General features: G+C 42.6%; 1 protein-coding gene across 1 annotated transcript; it reads left to right on the top strand.

Annotated features, from left to right (window-relative positions):
- The first annotated feature begins 8885 nt into the window (after window positions 1-8885).
- LOC112577412 (PR domain zinc finger protein 5-like) lies at window positions 8886-23327 on the top strand. Its single transcript, XM_025260477.1, has 3 exons — window positions 8886-8956; window positions 9331-10504; window positions 23250-23327. Exons 2-3 carry the CDS (start codon window positions 9503-9505, stop codon window positions 23325-23327), a joined length of 1080 nt encoding a protein of 359 aa, XP_025116262.1. The 5' UTR covers window positions 8886-8956; window positions 9331-9502.

Raw genomic sequence — 23327 nt, 5'->3', positions numbered from 1 at the left:
GGCACGGGAAAGAGGAGACTAGCGTCAGGACATACCATCTTGTTCTCAGGAAGATCAGACGCTCAACACTCTGAAGAGTAGCTCTACTCCTCAACAAGAAAACGAAAAGGCACTGCTGGAATGGAAGCCTTATGGACCCAGGCTTTTGAGAGCAAGATTCCATTCCAAGTACACCAAGCTGACAGTGCTAGCCTGCTATGCACCAACAAATGAATCTGAGGCAGAAGACAAGGATGCTTTTTACGATCAGCTCCAGGCAGCCTCAGAGAGCGTTCCAGCCCATGACATGTTGCTCATCATCGGCGATCTCAATGCCAAGGTGGGAAGTGACAACACCTGCAGGGAGCATGTCATGGGCAAACATGGAATCGGAACCATCAATGACAACGGAGAGAGACTGGCAGACTTTTGTGAAGAAAACAACCTACTGATTGGAGGCACACTCTTCCCACACAAAGACATCCACAAGGCAACATGGACATCACCAGATGGGATCACAAAGAACCAGATAGACCATGTCATCATCAACCGAAAATGGAGGAGCTCACTTCAAGATGTTAGAGCCTACAGAGGAGCAGACATTGCCAGTGACCACACTCTTGTGATAGCCACAGTTTCTCTGAAGCTGCGTCGATCACGAGGAAAACAGGCACGTCAGCAGAGAGTGGACTCCGGCAAACTAAAAAATCCAGCCACCGAAAGGGCCTTTGCTATGGAAGTAAAGAACAGGTTCCAGGCACTAGGAGACCAACAAGAGATGACCTTAGACGACTTCAATCGAGTCTTACAGGAATCAGGAGAGAAAATACTGGGCTTCCAACGGAAAAAGAAAGAACAGTGGATCAGAGAAGAGACATGGAAGAAGATAGAAGAGAGAAAGTCAGCCAAACAAAGAATCAACAGCACCAGATCTGAACGCCTGAAGGAACAACACAGACAAAGATATGCAAACTGAACAAAGAGGTAAAGAGGATGACAAGAGCGACAAAAGATATTACATAGAGAAACTGGCAGATGAAGCAGAAAATGCAGCAAGTAAAAATGACCTGAAGACACTGTACAAGATAAACAAACAGCTAAACAACGGGTTTAAGAACAGTGATGTGCCAGTGAAAGACGTGAACGGTAATGTCGTCGAGGAGAGGCAGGAAAACTACAGCGCTGGAGGGAACATTTTGAGTCGGTTCTGAACAGACCAGATCCCCCTCAGCTTGCAGACATCCAGCCAGCAGCTATAGACCTTGACATCTGCACAGAACCACCAAGCCTGGAAGAAGTGACAGCAGCAGTCAAGACAATGAAGAGCGGCAAAGCACCAGGGGCAGATGGAATAACAGCAGAGATGTTGAAAGCAGACGTGAATGTGACAGCTCCCAAGCTGACTGAAATCTTCAGGCAAATTTGGGAATCAGGCAGGTCCCTGTTGCGTGGAAGACAGGGCTCATCTTCAAGTTACCCAAGAAAGGAGATCTTGGAGACTGCAATAATTGGAGGGGCATAACACTTCTTTCCCTCACCAGCAAGGTCTTCAGCAAGATTGTTTTGTCAAGACTGACGGCAACTCTTGAGAAAGACCTCCGACCACAGCAAGCAGGATTTCGCCCTGGGCGATCCTGCTCCGAACACATCTTCATTCTGCGACAGATTCTGGAGCAGAGCAACGAATGGAACACACCGCTGTACATCAATTTCATCGACCTGGAGAAGGCTTTTGACAGCATCCACCGCGAGTCCTTATGGAAGATCCTGAGGCATTACGGAGTCCCTGCAAAACTTGTTCAGGTCATTGCAATGCTGTACAGCGATTTCAAATCCCAGGTTGTCTGTGACACGGAGCTCACAGACCCCTTCAACGTCAGTACCGGGTGAAGCAGGGCTGCATTCTGTCGCCGTTCCTCTTCATCCTGGCCATGGACTGGATCATGAAGACTTCCACCGACAGTGAGAGGAGAGGGATCAGATGGACCATGACTATGACAGCAACAACAGCACTGGAAGACTTGGACTTTGCTGATGACATTGCCCTGCTGTCACACCGCCACCAAGACATGCAGGAAAAAACAAAGGCCTTCTCAGAAACAGCTGGAAACCTTGGCTTGAAGGTCAGCACAAAAAAGACTAACAGTATGAGAGTGAACGCCAGAGTCCAAGACAGCATCAAACTAAATGGAGAAGAGATTGAGGAAGTTGACAGTTTCACCTATCTTGGGTCCAAAATGTCAAACACTGGGATGCGGAGGTGGAGATTCGAGCCCGACTGGCAAAAGCCAGTCAGGCCTTTGCCTCACTCAGGAGCACATGGAAGGCAAAAAACATCAGCCAGAAGATCAAGCTGAGAATCTTCCAAGTCAAATGTGATCAGCACCCTCCTTTACGGATCAGAATCTTGAAAGATGACCAAAACCATCGGTAACAAGCTTGACGTCTTCCAAAACAGATGCCTCAGGCGCATACTTAACATCTTTTGGCCAAACACCATCACCAACGAAGAACTCCACCGAAGAAGTGAAACCGAGTCCATCACCACGCAGGTTCAACGAAGGCGTTGGCGATGGATTGGACATGTGCTCCGCCAGCAGACAGCAGACCTTTCCAGAGTCGCCCTACGATGGACTCCAGACGGCCGAAGAAAACGAGGCCGCCCAAAGGAAACTTGGAGAAGAACAGTGAAAGGGAGATGAAAGGAAAGGGCTGGACATGGGGTCACCTAGAGCGGGTTTCAGCCGATCGACATCGGTGGCGGACTCTGGTTGAGGCCTTATGTGCAACCTGATGCACAAAGAGGAATAGATAGATAGATATAGGTACAAAGTCATTGCTCGCTCATTTTGCCACAGGTCTGGCAGACGACACATGCTCGACAGGACAGCCGAGGGCGCGTCCTTGGAAGGCGTGGAATTGCCTGCAACCGTTCGATACCCGCCGCCGCCACTGATGTGATTTGTCTGCCATCAACTGCAGACGACCCGAGGAAATGTTGCACGCGCCTTTTGCACTGATGTCGAGTGCATCCTCGTCCCACCATCTCGGGCTGCAGAGAGCCAGTCGCTAGACGTACTTCCTCCCCATTCTTGATCCTCCCTTCGAGCCTCGCGATCGCTCAGAGTTGATCGAATTACATTGTTACATAAAGAAGATCGAAGTGGCTGGACAGGAATGGTCGGGTACTCTTTCTACAGGAATGTAGCAGTAGTCCAGGGTGGACAGTTGATTGGACAGAGTTTATTGACTTTGTCAGTAATGTCCTTGTCATTCATAATAACAAATATATCTGCACGTGCGTGTAACTACTAAGGGACTGACAATGACAGAGAGCTGGAATGAAAGATGAACTACGATCTACGCCTGTATTACTGTTTCCTCTCCATTTTTTTTTTTTCATTCCCTGCTGCAGCTGCTGCCCTCTGTTGCCTGTCTGATGCCAGTGTCTCTAGGTTCCTCTTCATTCTGTTCTCGTCCTCCCATTTTTCTGCGCTTTCTTCATCCAGTCCTTCCTACATTTCCCTTATCTACTCTCCTCTCAATCTCTGTCTTTCTGTACAAGACGAACATTCAGATACTATCGTTGATGGAAGTGGAAAGAACCACAACCACTATGCTGTTCTCGACAAAGCTACCACATAATTTCTCTCTCGACAGTGATACATTCAGACTGCTTAAGCCTGTTCTTAACTAGACACAGATGGAAGAAGGTCTGACCACGCTGAGAAGTTTTTATTTATAGGTAAAGGTTGACCCTTGACTTTTACAGGGTCGTCAGGGAGTGAAGTGTTACAGTGTCACAGACCTCACTTTTCTCGGAGTCAGCTTTATGTAAAGGTGGTGCCAATCTCCTCTCCCTCAGTTCCTTACCTTCCCCATCTTTCTTAGGAGTTAGATACCCGGCTGGGTCGGCTGGGAAAATGAGCTGCGCTACACTGGTATCGAACCGGCGCGCCTCTCAGTTGACGCCAGCGCTCGGCTATCCGCTCCCCCGGTCTCCATGTCCTACGTCTTCGCGGTCGTCTAAAGACTGCCTATATTTCATCAGCCGACGATAACTGTTTGTCAGTGTTAATGTAGTTTCCCCACTGCTCTCATTTCTCAAATAAGCAGCATATCAAATCACTCATTGTAATCAACTTTATCGCAAGACAAAAAACATAAAGACAGTTATGATCATCAGTGAATGGTCTTCGTTATTTTTTGTTTATCACACGATAAGTGTATACTTTTATCATCACCGTGTACGTTTCTGTGTCCATGTTTCAGTCTAAAATGTACTGATGCTAACTTTTAAAAAGATAAACTCGTATTCATCATGAAACTGCAGAGCTCAGTGGGGAATGTGAAGTCCTCTCTATGCTAACTTATAAAGTTAACGAGCTGTACGGGTGGGACTAAACAGAGCATCCAGATACTTGGAAATGATGAAACTGGGTGGACTATCAATCTGTCTAACCATCGAGATGTATACAGCACCATCACTCTCTCACAGAACCAGGCAGACACCAGCATACAGTCGTTACAGGGTAAGTACTCCAAGTCTTGATTGTTTGGAGATTTGTGAGTGTCCTGTGAGTCACAGGGTGGGAGTGGAGGAGATAAACATTTCTCCACTTAGTTTACATCAGTGAATGCAGCAGTCGGGACACACGTGGCAGAGTAAGTGCATCCTGCCCATTGTGACCGGCCAGATCGCGGCCATGAATGAATGGTAGGTAGTGCTCGTGTACTGCGCTATCGCCCTCTCGGTCTTGTTATTCAACCTGGCGACATAATTTCTTTTGTTGCAGTTTTTATTATTTTTAATTTGTTCGTTTTTACTAAAAGTACATGCAAGAGCAAGTGAGTGAGAGTGTGTGTAGGGTGGTGTTGGTGGTGTGTGAGGATACTGAGTGTGTGTGTGAGAGAGACACCAACACAGAGATGATTTATACGTGTGCAAAAGTAAAGAAGTGTACAAGTAAAGAAGTTTGACAAATTATCGTGTATTTAGCGGTTAAGAATGAGTACAAAATTATCATAAAAGAAAAGAAAGATTATGTTTGTGAGACTGAGAGAGAGAGAGTGTGTGATTGTGTGTGGGTGCATGACAGAAAGAGAAATGTGACAAACTAACAGATACCCAAACTTGAAACCACTCGTTAATCTATAACTGCTCGCTTTGCATAGGAGTTGACATGTGAGTGTGCACGAACATGAACGAGCCAATTCCGTGTGTCTGTGATCTCTCACGTGCAAGCGTTTCCTCGCACGCTGGCGCCGCCTGTGTGGTCTCGTTTAGCCCCCCAATCATTCCGGCCTACTCCCCTTGATAAGATTACCTGCCGACACAACTAATACATTGACCCTGCAGACCACAGACTTCACAGACTTCCCAGACCCTACAGACCACAGACTTCATACACCCTATAGACCACAGACTTCACAAACCCTACATACCACAGACTTCATAAACCCTACATACCACAGACTTCATAAACCCTACAGACCACAGACTTCATACACCCTACATACCACAGACTTCATACACCCTACATACCACAGACTTCATACACCCTACATACCACAGACTTCATAAACCCTATAGACCACAGACTTCATACACCCTACATACCACAGACTTCATAAACCCTATAGACCACAGACTTCATACACCCTACATACCACAGACTTCACAAACCCTATAGACCACAGACTTCATACACCCTACAGACCACAGACTTCACAAACCCTACAGACCACAGACTTCATACACCCTACAGACCACAGACTTCACAAACCCTACAGACCACAGACTTCCCAGACCCTACAGACCACAGACTTCACAAACCTACAGACCACAGACTTCACAAACCCTACAGACCACAGACTTCATACACCCTACAGACCACAGACTTCACAAACCCTACAGACCACAGACTTCACAAACCCTACAGACCACAGACTTCATACACCCTACAGACCACAGACTTCATACACCCTACATACCACAAACTTCACAAACCCTACAGACCACAGACTTCACAGACCTATAGACTACAGACTTCACAGACCGCACATTCAGCACAAAGGCCTGTAGCCGCCATCACAAATCGCTACTGACTTCCGGTACGGGCAGAAAGCTGGTGTTTCAGTGTTTTAAGCATTGGGGTCACAGTCGAATTTTCTGTACACCTAGATGCCGTATTAGTCGAAAATCGAATTTTACAAGTATTATATCAGTTTCTATTTATTAAGTATAATTTTTTGTTACGATGACAAAGTCTTCAAAACAGTATACTGTCCACTGGAACACGAACATGGTCCTGACTGTGTAGGTAAACTTTTTGCCAAGCATAATTAAGTGGTATATTGAGCTTTGAAACAGTTTTAAATATGACTGGGTTGAGTTAAAAAAAACTTATACCAAAGACTTTATAGAATATACTGTCTTTGCTTATATCCATATTGATTCCTAGAAATCACTCCATATGAATACAAATAATCAATCAGACATAATATTTGGAAGGCATGTTTACCATAGTGGTTCAAACAGGTATTTCATGCAGGGACTGCTTTCAAACCTAAAACTTCTTCACCAATGAAGGAAAAAAAATGTCAATGTAGTTCAGACCTGGGCAAGGGCCATTTCTGAACTATTTCCAATTTTCCCGTTTCACAACTGACACTTTCCGCGGAAATGTGTGGCCCAGGTAGGTCACCTCTCGCCGGAGGAATTGGCACTTGTCCAGCCGCAGTTTTAATACAGTCTCCACGATGGGCCCCAAGAGTCGATCGAGATGTTCTACGTGTTCGTCGAACGTCTTGGAGTATACCAAGAGATGTCTAGGTACACGAGAAGGAACGAGAATAAAATGTCCGACATGGTTGTCTGCATTAACCTCTGGAAGGTTGCTGGTGCGGACGTCAGACCCATTGGCATCCTGGTATACTCAAACAGTCCCATGGGTGTCAGGAACGCGGTTTTGTGTCTGTCATCTGGGTGCATCGCCATCTGGTGATAGCCGCTGGCAAGGTCAAGTGTTGAAAAGTACTGGGCTCCCACCAGCGCGTCAAAGGACTCCTGGATGCGCGGTAGAGGGTAGGCATCCTTGACTGTCTTTTCATTGAGCCGTCTGTAGTCCACACATAGGCGCACACTGCCGTCCTTCTTACGCACAATGACGATGGGTGCAGCGTATGCATTGTGGCTCTCCACAATCACTTTCTGGTCTAGCAAGTCTTTGATATGATCTTGCACTTCCTTCAGCTGGTGCGGTGGGACACGTCGGTAGGGCAGCGCGACCGGCACCTCGTCAGTGGTACGCAGACGATGGAAGACAGAGTCCGTGTATGCGAGGTCCGTCGAACAAGCTTTGCCACATAATAAAGACTGACACAGAAGCATACAGTGAACACAAGAAAGCTTGGAACTTACAGGCAGACAGAAAAATGAAATTCCTACAGTACAAAAATGAATATATTTCATCATCACCCAAATATCAAGATATCGGAACATCAATAGTGATACCAAATCCAACTAATAATGTAGGCTGTGTAGGGTTTGTATTATTTTCAGTTTATCGTGACTTGGTTAGTAATGCGGCCAACCGTTCTTTGGGAGACGCCCGCACACACACACACACAGAGACCACACACACACAGACCACACAAACACATATTCTGAAAGGCATCCGTTGCATAAAAACGAAGAGCAAGACACACTTGCAATGTGGGCGTGACATTGCGCCCCCGATTTGTAATTAATAAGTTTCATTGTATGTCATCGACGATCGCCAGGATGTCATTACATCGAAATCTTAATCGTTAATAGAGGGTTAAATCATCCTATGAATCGATGGAATTAGTTTGATCATGAAATATTCTATTACTGCGAAGATTTCTCTCCATTTCATACAGCATCAAGCATGCCTCAGTCATCTTTACCGAGCCTCACGCGAGTTAGAGGCGGGGAGGGTCGTCTCTACATTTACGGGTGGATCGGCCGGGTAGAGGGGCCAAAACTTGACACACGACTTCACCTTCGCTGGACATGAAGGCTGGGCCGACCTTTGACGACCATTCGTGGCCTCGCGGCGAGATAAAGCTTCGGCCCCGTGATGATTTCTACTCATTCTTAAATTCTTTCATCGTGTAGGTGCTTATGGCAAAAGCAAGGTCCTCCACAATATCTTCATTTCTGGTGCACGTCAAATCGCCGTGGTCGAAGGAAAAAAGGTGCTCAATCTAAATAATTAATGAAATGCAGGGATTTCTGTCACAGGCCAATAGATAACATAGATGACAATTTGTGATGTTGTTTGCCTGAATGAACAGATAGTAGTATCAGCTGACAAAGTACTAGGAGGACGAAGAAACTGCAGTTCAGACACATTTCGTTGCAGTCTGCAATGCAAACGTATTTATATATATACAAGACATATAAAGTATTGAAATTTCATTGACCATTTGACGGAGATCCAAACTACCATGATAATGTATCTTTACTCCTAACTGTGTGTGTTAAATGTCTGCCCTTGTGAGCAAAAGAAAAATTTCTGTTTTGGGTCTCCTCGACAGACAATAAAGTCTTATTTGATTTGATTTGTGCTTCGGCAGTTCGTATAGGCCAGCAATGTCGATCGCATTTAATTTTTGCTTCGTATACGACACTGATTGTTGTGGTACAGACGAAGTTATTTTCTTGTCCAAACTGTCGGGAAAATAGAGTTCTATTTCTAATACTTCGGACAATGGCGTGGAGACTTCTTTGTTCCACACCTCAGTCACGGCCATTAAATTGTGTACCACGTGATACGCATCGAGGCGGCTCTCTATACAAATTTCAACACATGGACGGTAACTCTCGTAAAAAGAAAATACGGAGTTGTTGTTCTTAGTGTTCAAAATTCAAGATTTCAAACTTCTAGACTCTCGAGACATGGATTCATGGTGTGACTACACTTCTACGTCCACAAGTTCCACCTACACGGTATGCCTCATTCCTCTAATTCTGAGCACGGACAGACATGATTTATTTATTTTACTTTCTTGTTTCTGTTCTGAGAGGTTAAATGCCTTGATTTTCAGCAGTTTGTCCGACCCACTAAAGATGGCGACGGTTTTATTCAATACATGTATAGCCAGTACCTAATAATCTTAGATATAAAAAAAAGCGTAAAATTCAATAATTTTACAGAATTTGCTACTGAGTAAGAACCTATACGTGTTTCAAAAAAGCCGCAGCAGTAAAAACTTTTTTCTTTCATTCTAACAGAGAGAGCGGCTAAGTGAAATCTCCCTTGCTTTTAAATATTTGCTTATAATTTCCATGACAACTGAATCAATACAATTGTCATGTTTCAGGTCTGATAAAATTACAACAGACTTCAGGAGGTCTTCTATTGTCACTAGAAAGAATAGAGTTGATGAAGCTGAGATCTTGAGCTTCATGGAAAGTTAGTCAACAGTAAGTGTAAAAGTACTGTTACCCAAAAGACAATAAATACAATCAGTAATTTTTGGAGAGCACAAAGATATGTTTTCCATGAAGAGCGAGATGCAGGTCCCATGTACACTCATAGAGACTGAAACGAAATATATGGCTGAGGCACAAGAAGACCTAAGTGATAATGTAATACCTAAAGCAGAAAGTTCATTTTGCTCTGATTATAATGCGACAAAATGTTTACAGAATGATTTCATGCAGCATGACAGTATCTTTGGCCAAGAACTCCATAATATAAAAATTGATCCAACTGCACAGACAAACTGGAAGTGTGAGAATGTTCTGAAAGTGGAGATGAATTCTCAAGATTCTACTTCTTTCATTAAAATTGAACAGCAGCACAGTCACATTCTGAAGAAAGAATGGTCACATATGACTGAGCATAATCATATAGTAAAGATGGAGAGATCATGGCCTGGCCAGGATGCAATTTCTAAACTTGATAGTGATAATGAATTTTATTGGATCTGCCAAGGTGATACTTATGAACTGAAGACACAGTATGCAAAAGGACCAGTCACTTCTGAGGTTAAGCATGAGGATCACTCTGGTCAAGGCGTTGGTTCTGCAGTAAAGTCAGAGCAGACAAAATCACACACTCAGTCCACAATAATGGAGCACTTGAAGGCACAGAGTGTACCACAGGAAGTGGAGTGGAATTGCAGGAAAAATAAAGATATTTTAGCATGTATATCATCACCTGAACTTCAAGATGTGGATGTTGCTAGATGCAAAAATACACAGGCGACGAATATTGTGACTGAAAGTCCTCAGCATGAGAGAAATGTAAATGTGACAGAAGCAAGCTTCAGTACTGAGTCAGAAAAACAGCACCCTAGTAGTGATATTGAATCTGATAAGTGCAAAGTGTGTATGTCTTCATTCCATTTTCCATCCTTGCCCAAAAAACACATGTCGGACCACACTGGTAAACCTCACAAATGCAGAACATGTAAAGCTGCCTTCAAAAGATTATCTGATTTGAAAAGTCATATGTGGGTTCACAGGGAGGAGAAGCCTCACCAGTGCAGTGTATGTAAAGCTGCATTTAAAAGATTATACCATTTGAAACGACATAGGCAGGTTCACAGGGATGAGAAGCCTCACCAGTGCAGTATATGTAAAGCTGCATTTAAAAGATTACACCATTTGAAACGACATAGGCTGGTTCACAGTGATGAAAAGCCTCACCAGTGCAGTGTATGTAAAGCTGCATTTAAAAGATTATCTGATTTGAAACAACATAGGCAGGTTCACAGGGATGAGAAACCTCACCAGTGCACTGTGTGTAAAGCTGCATTTAAAAGATTACCCGATTTGAACCGACATAGGCAGGTTCACAGGGATGAGAAGCCTCACCAGTGCAGTGTATGTAAAGCTGCATTTAAAAGATTATACCATTTGAAACGACATAGGCAGGTTCACAGGGATGAGAAGCCTCACCAGTGCAGTATATGTAAAGCTGCATTTAAAAGATTACACCATTTGAAACGACATAGGCTGGTTCACAGTGATGAAAAGCCTCACCAGTGCAGTGTATGTAAAGCTGCATTTAAAAGATTATCTGATTTGAAACAACATAGGCAGGTTCACAGGGATGAGAAACCTCACCAGTGCACTGTGTGTAAAGCTGCATTTAAAAGATTACCCGATTTGAACCGACATAGGCAGGTTCACAGGGATGAGAAGCCTCACCAGTGCAGTGTATGTAAAGCTGCATTTAAAAGATTACACCATTTGAAACGACATAGGCTGGTTCACAGTGATGAAAAGCCTCACCAGTGCAGTGTATGTAAAGCTGCATTTAAAAGATTACCCGATTTGAACCGACATAGGCTGGTTCACAGGGATGAGAAGCCTCACCAGTGCAGTGTATGTAAAGCTGCATTTAAAAGATTACACCATTTGAAACGACATAGGCAGGTTCACAGGGATGAGAAGCCTTACTAGAGCAGGGTTTGTTAAGAGAATTTAAGATTATCCTATTTGAAACAACATAGGCAAATCCACAGTAACAAGAAACTTTACCAGTCCAACATATGTAAAGCTGCCTTCAAAAAATCAAATACTTTGAAACAGCATGTGCAGGTTCACAGTGATAAGCCTCACAAGTGCAGTGTGTGTTACATTGCCTTCAAAAGTTTATTTCATTTGAAACAGCATATGCAGGTCCACAGAAATAACAAATCTTACCATAGTTGAAGTGTGTGTTAATCTGCTTTTAACTTCTTTAATTGGTTTGAAAAGACACAATCTAATTCATAATTATGTTGAATCTTGCCAATGCAGTGTATGTAAAGCTTCTTTTAGACACTTATCTACTTTCAAAAGACACAAGGTGAGTCACAATGATTCTAAACCTCACCAGTCTGATTTGTCTAAAGCTTATTTCAGGTCCTCACCTGCTTAGAAAATGCACATGCTAATCTACAGTGATGTGTCAAGTGCATTGTGTGTAAAGTTGCTTTTAGGTATTCATCTACTTTAAAAACACAGATGATGACCTATGATGGTCTTTGCTGTTATCCGTGCATGCTAGGTATGCTGGGATTGGGTCATTCAATTTTAAACAACACATGCTCATTTGTTGCTGTGTTACACCTCACCAGTGCAGTTTGTGTAAAGCTGTTTCAGGTCATTTCTTTGGTTTAAAATATGACATTGTGATTCACTGTGATCCTAAGCCTCTTCAGTTCACTTCAAGAGACTACTTGAGAGCAGAGTATTTGAAACTGCATATAACAAGCTACTTAGATGAGAGATGTTAAACCTTACCTTTGGAGTGTGTGTAAGCTGCTTTAAAGGACTTGTCCTCCATCAGATACAGGTATCACCTGGCTGTAAGAAATTCATCAATGATTAAAATTTGCAGCTGTTTAAAGTATGTTATCATATTGACATATACAGGTATATTCAACATTTTTGTATTATTTAATCACAGCTAATGTGCTAAAATTAAGGAATGGGAGCTGGGGTTGTGTGTGTGGGGGAGAAGAAAATAGTAATTGATGTAAAGGAAGTCAGAGAGTTGAAGGGGGCAAATAATAATTTATGTTGTAGACATTGAGGCACTCTTCTTGGTTTTCCTATTGTTGAATTTTCCTTGTATTTATTTTCTTGTGGATTGTTTTGTCTTTATTTCTTTTTCAAATTATTTGTTTTGTGCAAAATAAAGTTCTCCCTATAGCATTTGTTGAAACAGAAAGTATTACTTTTTATTTAAAGTATCTAATACAGTGGGTTTTAGATATAGTGATTTACATTTATTTCATGGGCACTGTTTTACTAGTGGAGGATAAATTACTCCAAATGACTGAATAATTTACATCTGCTTGTAAGAATTTCTTATTCTGAGTTAATTGAGAAATTTATATTTGCTGTGTTCAAAGAATGAAACTATTTTCAGCAGATACATTGTTTTGTTTTGTTTGTTTGACTTTTATGATAAAAATGTGACATTCCCAGTTCTAGTTTTTAGAGCATGAATTTGCAGGTTTTCTTTTAGAGATATTTTGCAATTAATATGTTGGACTGGTGTTCATTAAAGAAACTATCAAATTCAATTTGAATGATTTTTTTTATTTGCAAAATGGTAATTAATAAAAGCAATTCAAGCAAATTACTTAGGGAATTTCAAGGAGTTGTCATTAAGCAATAGCAGAGAAGAAGAAAGAATGAATGAAAGAAGGAAATAAAAATCTGAGTTAACTATATTAATCCAGCCCTCTAAAACCATCCCAATTTCTCATGCGGCCCCTTGGGAAAATTAATTGCACACCCCTGATGTAGTTGATGAACTTTTACACAGCCACAGAGATTTAAAAAAATAAACCACCAATCTTTGTATTGTTATCTTTAGCATTATATTCTATTTCATTCAGACCACTGAGAAAATCGATTATAAATTATGAATGTTTCATTCACAAAAAAGCTGCTTTTTGCTAAAACTTAATTATTAAAACCCTATTCCCCTAACAATAAATACAATAGATACCAGCTTTTTCTAGTGTTTAAATAATACAATCTTTGAATACCCAATCCTGATTTCCAGGACCAGCCCTTTTAAAGCTCTTCACCACCAAGTCCTCCATGATGGATGCTATGATAACCTGAAAATGTCAGCACACCTTTGCATATGAAAAATCACTTTGATTACATGCACTTTTCTAAAAACTAATTTATCATTAATTTAGGGTTGGAGATTATAGAAGTTTATGCTACACACGGTTCGTGCGCTGCCAGCGAAAACAACTGTTTAGAACTGTTGGCCAGTTGTCTATCGGACCCACGAGACTCGGAGCCGCCCACCCGACTGGTGGGACTGAAGGCACCCGGACGGTCGATGGCAGTTAGCACAGACTAGCTTTTTCTCATTTCCCACTGTGCTATCCTGTCCTATTTCTTTTTTCCAGAGGATAATGGAAATTGGAAGACAGTCACAATCCAACTGTTTTTTTTTAACAAAATGTTGGGGGACGGGGGCGTGCATCCACACATCACTTGTATCCATCTCCGACTGCATTGCTACTACACTGAGTTCATCCCCACACAAGGAAGTGCGCTCTACAAATCATCATCAATAAATGGTAATAAATGTTTATGCACATGTATGTGTGTACCTACTGTAAACACATGTGTATTTTTAAATATTTCAATGTGTACGTGTGTGTCATGTGCATGTCCTTATATGTAAATATTGTAGATGTATGTATGTATTCTATTTTGATATTAGGTGCGTGGGTGTGTGTGTTTGAAATATGTGTGTGCATATGTATATGTTTCTATAAGGATATGTGTATGTATATGATTATTTACATGTATGTGTGTTTATACATTCAAGTTTATCTGCATGCGCTTGAACATATCTTCGTAAGTGCATGCGTATGTTTGCTGTGTGTGGGTCTGTGCGTGTACAAACGTGTACTTACATGTCTGTGTATGTTTTTATATCTGCACCTGACTAAAAAGAAGCGTGTGTGTCCAAATGAACTTCACTACAGTGTATCCCACTCGGCGTGCCACAAAGAAAGCCAACCCACGACTACATCCCAGACAAAGCCCTGACGGAGCAGGGAAGGAGGTTGCCCGCCGCAGCGCAGGACGATCGAAGATGGTCATCAATAATGACTGACCAATAATGACAATAAAAAGCCGTACTGGGAGGGTCCTAGCTGACCCTGACCTTGCACGGTAGATGACCTTTACTTCCAGAAGTTGTTGCAGGCCTGTAGACTGTTACAGAGGTCGGGAGGTGGAGACTATGGCCTTGTGGTCAGACGGCGACTCCAGAGCCCGATGGCGCGCACATGATCAAGTTCTGTAAGTGTGTGACAAGAATATTTTTATTATCCAATGTTGACCAAGCTGTGGAGTGGTACCGGACCCTGTGGAGGGCTGGGGAAGATAAGGCAGCTAGATAGTGGAGACGGGCATCACCTTCACAGCAGCAATAATGATGGCTACCCATCCTAATTCAAGATTCATATAAAGGAGAAAGTGGATAACATCTCCTTTAAAAACGATAAAAATCAAAACAAACACTTTCAACTTTTCTATAAATGAATTATTGATACTGCTGACCTAGCATAACCATATAATGAATTGACAGTTTGTTTGTTTTGGAAACAGACTATAGGAAATATGGGGTTCCTTCGTTCATCCACCAGAACTATAACCAACATAAGATACGTATAATCTAATAAAGGTCTAAAACCCTTCAAAAAGAAAATAAGCTATACACAAACGGTAAAGAAGGTAGCAAACAGTACAAATACCAGGTTTATAAATGCTAAAACAATATTTTAAAAAACTGAAACAAACAGAAGGTCCTTACACCAGTAAAACTATATATACCTAAAACTAAATGGAAGTCGAGAACAGGGCAACATGAGGGTTCTGGCAACCATTACAGCGCACCACCACTGCAGACGGCAGGGCTCCGAGACCGTCAAGAACAAGAGACAACAAAAGGAAAAGAGGACACCAGCAACAGTAAACAACACCATCGGTTTCACACAGAGCAGCGACCTTCCTCCCACACCTCCCCAAACCCCTCCTCCTCCTCGCCCGGCCCATCCTCCACTCTCCATATTCCCCCAGACCGCCATTCCCCACAGTGCAAAATCGCCTTTAATGGAAACCTTTTTAAAATCAACAACTCTCTCGCTGTTTGTTGTGCTACTGCAATCTGGCAGTGTGACCTTTGTCCTCGGACCTCTCTCCGCATCCATAGTGTTTATGTATCAGCTGACTATAATAAACTAGCCTTGTAACTTGCACGGTGTCACACGTCTTCTACCCCTGGGGGATTGGTCAGTGCTACAGTGTCCATTCTATGGACCCACAGAGCTGTGATGTATTCTCAGACGATGGATGCCATCATCCGGTCCGGTCGAACGACATACAGACCCGGCAGTAGGCTGGTACCACGTGATGTTCGTGGAAGAGAGGAAGTTCTCACAGATACGGTCCCATCAGTTGGTGTATGATGGTGTAGTTATTTGATGGAAAACTTTAGGTAGTCTTGATGCGATGGATGACACCCAAAGAACCAAGGGGTCGTAGTTAAGAAGAGAGAGTAAGAGGTTTTATCAGGGCCAAACGGTTTGTTTCCGAAGATTTAAGACAACGTCCAGACCCTGAAGGCACTACTTCGTGTTATTTTACCCCAGGGCGTTATACATCTACTTGTAATCGCCCAGTATATAATGTATGTTTACAATTCGAATCTCAATATCTACACTCAACTCAACTTCTGCATGTGTAATGCTTGGGTGTTCTGTCCTTAGACCTTTCTTTAAAAGAAAAAGAAAAGGAGAAGAAGAAAAAAAAATCCACTGACCAAGGCCGGGCCCCCTTGACATACACCAGACCCCCTGTCCCCCCCCCTCTCGTCAGGCCTGGCGTTATATTAATGCACCATAACTACAGTTCCAAGAGTAAAACAACATTCCATCGTTATGGGACCCACTTTATAATTTTAGAAACATGAAGCTTGTCCTTTCCGACCAGAGACACTCAGAACTTCTGTCCTTCTTGCTGGACCAGCTTGTGTTTCAGTGACGGGGCTCTCGAGGCTCTTGCACCCTGATTTCTACCCGATCTCACGGTGCGCAATTCATCCTTATTCGCGCGAGTAGTCAGTCACATGGCAAGTCATGCGCATGCGCGCTCGCGAGTTCCCCAGTCACGTGACCACACGGCATCAGGTTGACGGCGCAACGCCGCGCGTGCTAACGTGAGCAATGAGTGCATTGAAGCGTAACGGCTTGCTTCGGCAGTGCACGTGCATGTATGCACACTGGTGTGTGACTAATAAATAATTAATCAATTAGTCTCGTTCTTTATTCCATTCATTCTCTCTCTTTTTTTCAGAAAAAAGGACCTTAGTCTGGTAAATACATAAGAGGATTATTCTTCTCTCGCAGACTTCGGACAAAAGAAATAGTTAAGATTCCCTAATTTATGAAGAAAAGAACATTATGTTGCGCGCGAGCACACACACAGAGTGAATGTCAATGAGAGACAAACAAGTAGATGTAGAAACCAGGACACATAAGAAAATTTAGAAAAAGAGATCACATGAATAAATAAGAACCTACAGCTAAGGAAAGAAAAATACAGCTGAATGAAATACAAACAGGACTATACACAAACAATATTTAAAAGCTGTCAACCAAAGAGAGAACTACCATACTCCTATTCATACATACTAAACCCATCCTAGAATATTCAATACTTTTCACCTTTATCGCTTTGTGAATAAATTAATAAATGTTTAGAAATGGAAGAACAATCAACTAATTTGACATTTGGCAACATTTTGTAAGGACACAAACACACAGTTTTGTATTTATTCACTGAATTATTTGTTGGAACAGGTGTTCGATGTATCCATCATCAACCCTTTGGCATACACTTTGGTCGTGGGTGTCCTCTACCCTCGCTAAAAGTCGAAACCTTTGCAATACATCCATCATCTGGCAGAAGACTCGCCTCGTGTGTGTGTGTCCCCGATGTCTTTGTCTACCTTTGGTCGCAGGAAGACAATATTGATCTCACAGGTCGCCCACGCACGAGGACCTGACGGAGGCTGCAATCAATATTTGAAATTCCTCTTGCAAAGGACAAAAGGACGAGCTGGGAGACCCGCCATTCCATGGACTTGCCTTGGTCTCTCCATTTTCTTTGCTGCACCTCCTCCACAGCCTCTGTGACAAGCTAATATCATGTTGGTTTAAATTTGTTTAGGCAAGAAAGGGGTTTGGGGGCGTGGAAAAGTGGGATGGAATAGGATGCTAGTGTCAGCAGTTTTGGCATGCATCCTTTTTCTTGTGTAAACCGAGAAAATGTCGCAGGAGAATTGGCAGATAATAGTTGTTTATAATTATGGAGCAGGCGTGGTGATCGTGGGACAAAAGAGACAGAGAGAGAGAGAGATATTCGCAACGGAACTGAGAAAACAGAAGAAAATATTCTGCCTGTGGAAAAGAATAGAGAGAAAAAGGTTACTGGTTATAAGAGAGAAGACAGAGTAGATTGGTTGTGGATGTGAGAAATACCACACAGCGCCTACGAATGAAAAATCTGCTCAGATTCACTTAAAATGTTACAGTTCCATGCTTCCAGACTTTTTATCCAGCTGTAATGTGTTCCAGTTTCATCATCCAGTCGTGTGTTACACTTTCATCCAGTGGTAACCTGTCATTCAGTGCCAATGTTCTTTGTAACTGGGTTTTGTTCAGGAGCTTGTTACCGGAGCGCAGGCGTTTTATGTCAGAAACTTGGGAAAAGTGGGATGAACTCAGAAGATGATGCATCTGTAATGTGCAACAAAACTGATCATGGCAAAGCTACAGCTGTTGCTGTTTACAGCTTGATGGCCTGACGAACGACAAGAGGAAGGTTTGCCTTGCGTTCCCTTAGTCAACCATGATGCGAAAATGTATTTCTCCTCCCCCAAATCTCAGAATTTCTTTTCTTCTTTAATTTATTCTTTCACATACACACACTAAGAAGATTTTAATACTAAAGCACTCGTAAAACCTTTCTAGAAGACCATTCTGCCAGCCTCCTCCATTCCCGACCTCTCACCAGTACATCACTGGCACCGCCCTCCCAGCCGGCCGACCTCGACATGCCGCGAGTGCACATCTGCTTTCATGCTGGGTTGCCATTGGCAACGCTGCCAACACGCTTATTACATGGTCTATTGTCTTCCTCGTTATTAGAGAATCACAGTGTCCAGACGGTCAGAAGCTGACCCCGTGACCCCTTGCGCATCATGGTGCCGCTGATGGCGGCTTGTCAGCCTTTGTCTGGGATGGGCTGTCAGGAACAATCGGAACTCTGCGAGTGGAAGCCTGAAGAAGGAAACGTGGAATTGACAGTGGGAGGGGATGGGCGGATGGAGAAGGCCGGCTGCGAAGCCTTTTATTCACACTTCTGCTCTCACTTGTCCCTAGAGGCCAAACGATGGAGTGTTTGCAAGAAGACGAATAAAATTGGAAGTTATAAACGGGAGACGTTTGCTGCTCTATTTCCCTCTTCCCGCTTGTCTGACTTTCACCACCATCCCAGAGAGGAAGGAGAACTGAACTCCACTTCCTTTATTGTTTATGCTATCATCGACCCTTCTCAATAAACGTAGAAATGAAATGCATACACAGCAAGGTAAACAGTTGTGGGAATAAGTGACAGAAGTTCGGCACATAAAGGAATAAAGTATGGGGCCTTCTCGGTATCCCAGAACAGTAACAACCTAAGAAGGAAAGAAAGATCATTTTGCTGAATTGTAGTCCTCAAGGTTATCCAACCATCAAAGGGACTTTAAAGCATGCGAAATTAAACAAAAATTGAAAAACTGTATAACAGCTAATTAATGATTAAAAGATGACACTTTTGTCTATCAGCCGACAAATAAAAACAGAAATAATAAGTAAGGAGACGAAACCAGTTGACTGACAATCACATGAAGGAAGGAGGGAAAGAGAGAGGACGTCTCTCAAGTTGGTCGAAGGAAAGCAAACAAAATAAAAACTTTAAATGCCTTCACCCTCAAAAAGTGCATCGTCTATATGAGAAAGAGATTGCTTTCATTACTTCAGACACGCAGCAACAAAAACAACTTAATTCTGAGTCAATAATCTTGCACGTGCTGAACTTAAAAATGACGGGGTGGGGATGGACGCACGAGCTGACCTCTGCTTCAACTCCCTACCCCATCCCTGCTCTCTCTCTGAATTGTTTGTTTGTGTGCTCGCGTGCTTGCATGTTCTGTGTGTATACGAGTGTGCTTAGTGTGTGTGTGTATTTTGTATTTATGCAAGGGATTTGTGTGTGTGCATGCGTGCCTATGGGTGATAGCGTGTGTGAGGACGCCTGTTTCTGTTTCTCTCCAGGTTTGTCAAGGCTGTCTTCACAAGGTCCCAGGTCCTTGCAGTCCAAAAATGAAGGGACTACATGAAGTCTGTAAGGTCTTTGATGCAGTCTTCACACCTGCCGGCCAGTCTGCGAGGAACAAACAACCCTGACACGATAGTGGCTCTCCTTTCACTTTCGCACCTGTCGGAATCCCTCCTGCATCTCTCCATTTACCGACTTTTCGGAGGTTTGTCGTGCCTGATTTGCCGTCCCCCAATTCCTCTGCAGCATCTCCGTCGAGGACAAATCATTTGCTGGTACTTTATCTTTGAGTTTTTTTTTAACGACTTACCATCCCCGCAGCCATGTAGAGATAATGTCCATTATCCTTTATCTCCTTTGTCCCCTAGCAACCATTCCAGCCTCTTCCACCCTGAGTCACTGGGTCTAGACTAATGTCAAATACCTGACCCTGACTCTTCACCTTCAGTCTCACTGATATTCTAATCAGGACACGATGACATCTGAAACCACTTTCCGCAATTCGCCGTGATTAAGAAAAACAAACACCCGGCCTCAACAAGGTAAAGTAGGAAGAAAGGTACAAAACCTCGGAATTCTGTAAGCTATTGGAGAAAATGAGACATTCGGCAGTGAATGAGACATCTCAGGACTAAATTTGTCTTCTCTTATTCTGGTCTCTAAATAAGAAAAAAATAGTTTCTGAACTCTCGGCCTATTGTTGCTCAGTTTAGCCGAGATTATTTTTGCTGCAGCTCGCTTGGTTTGCAGCACGCCCATGCTTAACGAAGTAGATACAGATTTATGATTCCTCCCTTTATAAACAAGCCACTAGAAAATGCGACAAGACATCTTTCCTTTGCAGCCACACGAGGCTGGAATGCCTTCCTAGAGAACTACAGGGTTCAGTTCAGGGTTCACCCAAAATGATCATGGCAAACCAAGATGCCCCCAGTCAAATCCACTTTTGATTGTAGTGTACCGTGGAGACCATCCCTGTAGCTCAATAGTAGTTTATTAACAGTTTCGTCATCCTGCCTCATTAGAGGGTCAGGTAGAATTAAATCGCAATCAAACTTGGCTGTTTGGTTAGTACTGGAGGTGGCCAGGGACGCCCCTCCGATGGAAGTCTTGCTGAGCAGAGTTCGGCCAGCAGCTGGACCCAGCATCAAATTAGCCTGGACCAGCGGGAAATGAAAGCACAGTCAGTACATTCTGTGCTTCGGGCCTTTGTTTATTGCTGCTGGAAGACAATGCCAGGACCTGTTGCAGGATTTGAACTCCACCTGCGCTCACAGCAAGCATGTGGCTCATGTCTGCAGAATGCGTGTGGCCCTCCGCGCCCTCCACTTCTGTGTTTTCTAACATCGGGATGAAATAAATAATGTGCTACATACACTTTGAAGAGTATACTCATCAATAAACATAATAAAGTACATGGATTGGAAGAATATATATTGTACACACACCAGGCATACATACATACTACGAAGAGTGCATATGTATGCCGGTATACACCAGAAAGAATGCATAACTTACATGTACAAGGGGAAAATGTATGCCTCAGACAGAAAGAATGCAACGAGAATGCATTCACGAAAGAATATATGATCTGGACGATTACAAACAAAATTAGACCTGGATGAACATATAAGAGGTGAATACATCCATAATTATACCTGGAAGAATATATAAACGGGAAGAAACGTGCAGGCGAAATTGCAGGGAGAATTAAATACACATGTTCGTGCAGATGTCGGTGTAGAAAATGAATTCCTTATTCCCAACTTTTATTTTCCACATGTGCCGTTGTTTTCAGATGTTTTCGAAAGTCATTCAGGTCTGTTTTTCTTCTTCTTCTAATGGACCCCTTCTCTCTCTCTGTCTGTCTTTGTGTATCTCAGACTCTTTCTTCTATGTAGCTTGAGGGTAACATGAAAACAAAACCAAAAACAAAACAAAATAAAAACAAAAACAGACAAACCAAAAAAACAAACAAAAACAAACAAAAAACAATAGCTTTTGTTTATTCTGCTACTCTCGTAAATAAAGATTTATCCTTTGTCTATCTCTGTACCTCTGCCAGCCTCTCTCCCTTGCTTTGTCGTTCCCTCCAACATAAGGTTGTAAAAAATCACTCTAACCCAAGCAGTTGGCAACAAACAACATCGTTTTCACATAACCAGTGAATGGCTGGTCTGGTTCTGAAAAAGAATTCTCTCAGATGAAACTAAAAAATAAAAAGTGATGTTTAACGTTCTTGGAAGCGCCTCTAGATACTGCAAGCATAGCGGTCGAGACATAATAATTAAGAAAAATGTATGACTCACTTTTCTCTTTCATCTAATTTTTTTTTAATGGATGAGAGATGCAGCAGGACCTGCCTGTCGTGTGTGAATATATATATTTGAGCATGTTATATCGGAATGGCGCCTTCAACGTCTGCTACCTGTTCACAACGACTGATGACCCGTTGCAGTCCGATAGCACGGAGGGTGGAGTGGAGAATGGCTGGCATTCTTCTAGTGCTGAAATTCCTGCCCCGAGAGAAACGATAACCTTGGTGGAGCGAGGATAAATACGAGGTAGAATACTGAAAACACGACGCCTTGAAGCAAAACATGGCGCCAACTAAGTATTGTTTGGAGAAAGGTTTGGCGCAGCCTCGGCCAACAATGGGTCGCTGCTACCAGGCAAACACCTTTCTCTGTGCTCCTAGTCATGTGAAGTCTGCGAAGGGAGGAAGGCTAGGACAGGATGAGTGCACAAAACAGGCTTTAGTTCTGGCTGGCTGGTTGCACGGACGGATGGAAGTATGGATGAATCCATGAATGCGGGGATAATGTTTCATCGGCAGCGCGTGAGCGCTATTCACTTGCCGTTCTAAACAAAACTGATAAATCTTTAAGCTGAACCTGGACGATCTTAAATAAATAAATCACGATCAAGTCACTCACAATTATTTTATTCCAAATGCGTATTACCGTGATTAATTTGTAATATACTGAAAAATGCAGACAGCATCTTCATTGGCCAAGGGAAAGAACTGCGGGAAGAATAGGGGGAACAGCAACTCTAGCTGTCCGAGTCCAAAATTCAAATTGTGCAAAAAGCAAATAATATGTCTACCAAAAACTATGATCTACACTTATGTATAGTAATTTCAATAATTTCTATTTGAATCAGTTATGAATATAGTTATGCCTACAGCATATATATATATGAGTATTCTTTAAAGTATAAGCCTTTAAAGTAAGATTCGATTTTTCTGTGCCTTTGCATATTCTCTTTCGTTTTATTTTTTTAAACTTTTCTATTATTTGTTTTCTTTTTTAAATTAAGAAATTAGTTGAATAAGTGGGTTTGTTTTTGACTTTTGTCCGTTCATGTCCAGCAAAAGGTTAAAAACAAAACTGAGGAGGAGCGACCCATGCTAATGATCCAGGAAATGGAGTTAGCATCTGCTGTCTGA

The sequence above is a fragment of the Pomacea canaliculata genome, linkage group LG12, assembly GCF_003073045.1.
Source record: "Pomacea canaliculata isolate SZHN2017 linkage group LG12, ASM307304v1, whole genome shotgun sequence".
NCBI classification, from domain to species: Eukaryota; Metazoa; Mollusca; class Gastropoda; order Architaenioglossa; family Ampullariidae; genus Pomacea; species Pomacea canaliculata.
Note: the sequence above shows the minus strand (reverse complement) of the source record. Positions and strands in the feature narration are given on the sequence as shown.

What these genes read in the sequence shown, in the direction of transcription:
- LOC112577412 (XM_025260477.1), top strand. Translation starts at nt 9,503, where the DNA reads ATGTTTTCCATGAAGAGCGAGATGCAGGTCCCATGTACACTCATAGAG. An exon ending in AGAAGCCTCACCAGTGCAGT is followed by an intron (nt 10,505 to 23,249) that starts GTATGTAAAGCT and finishes GTTCATGTCCAG; the next exon opens with CAAAAGGTTAAAAACAAAAC.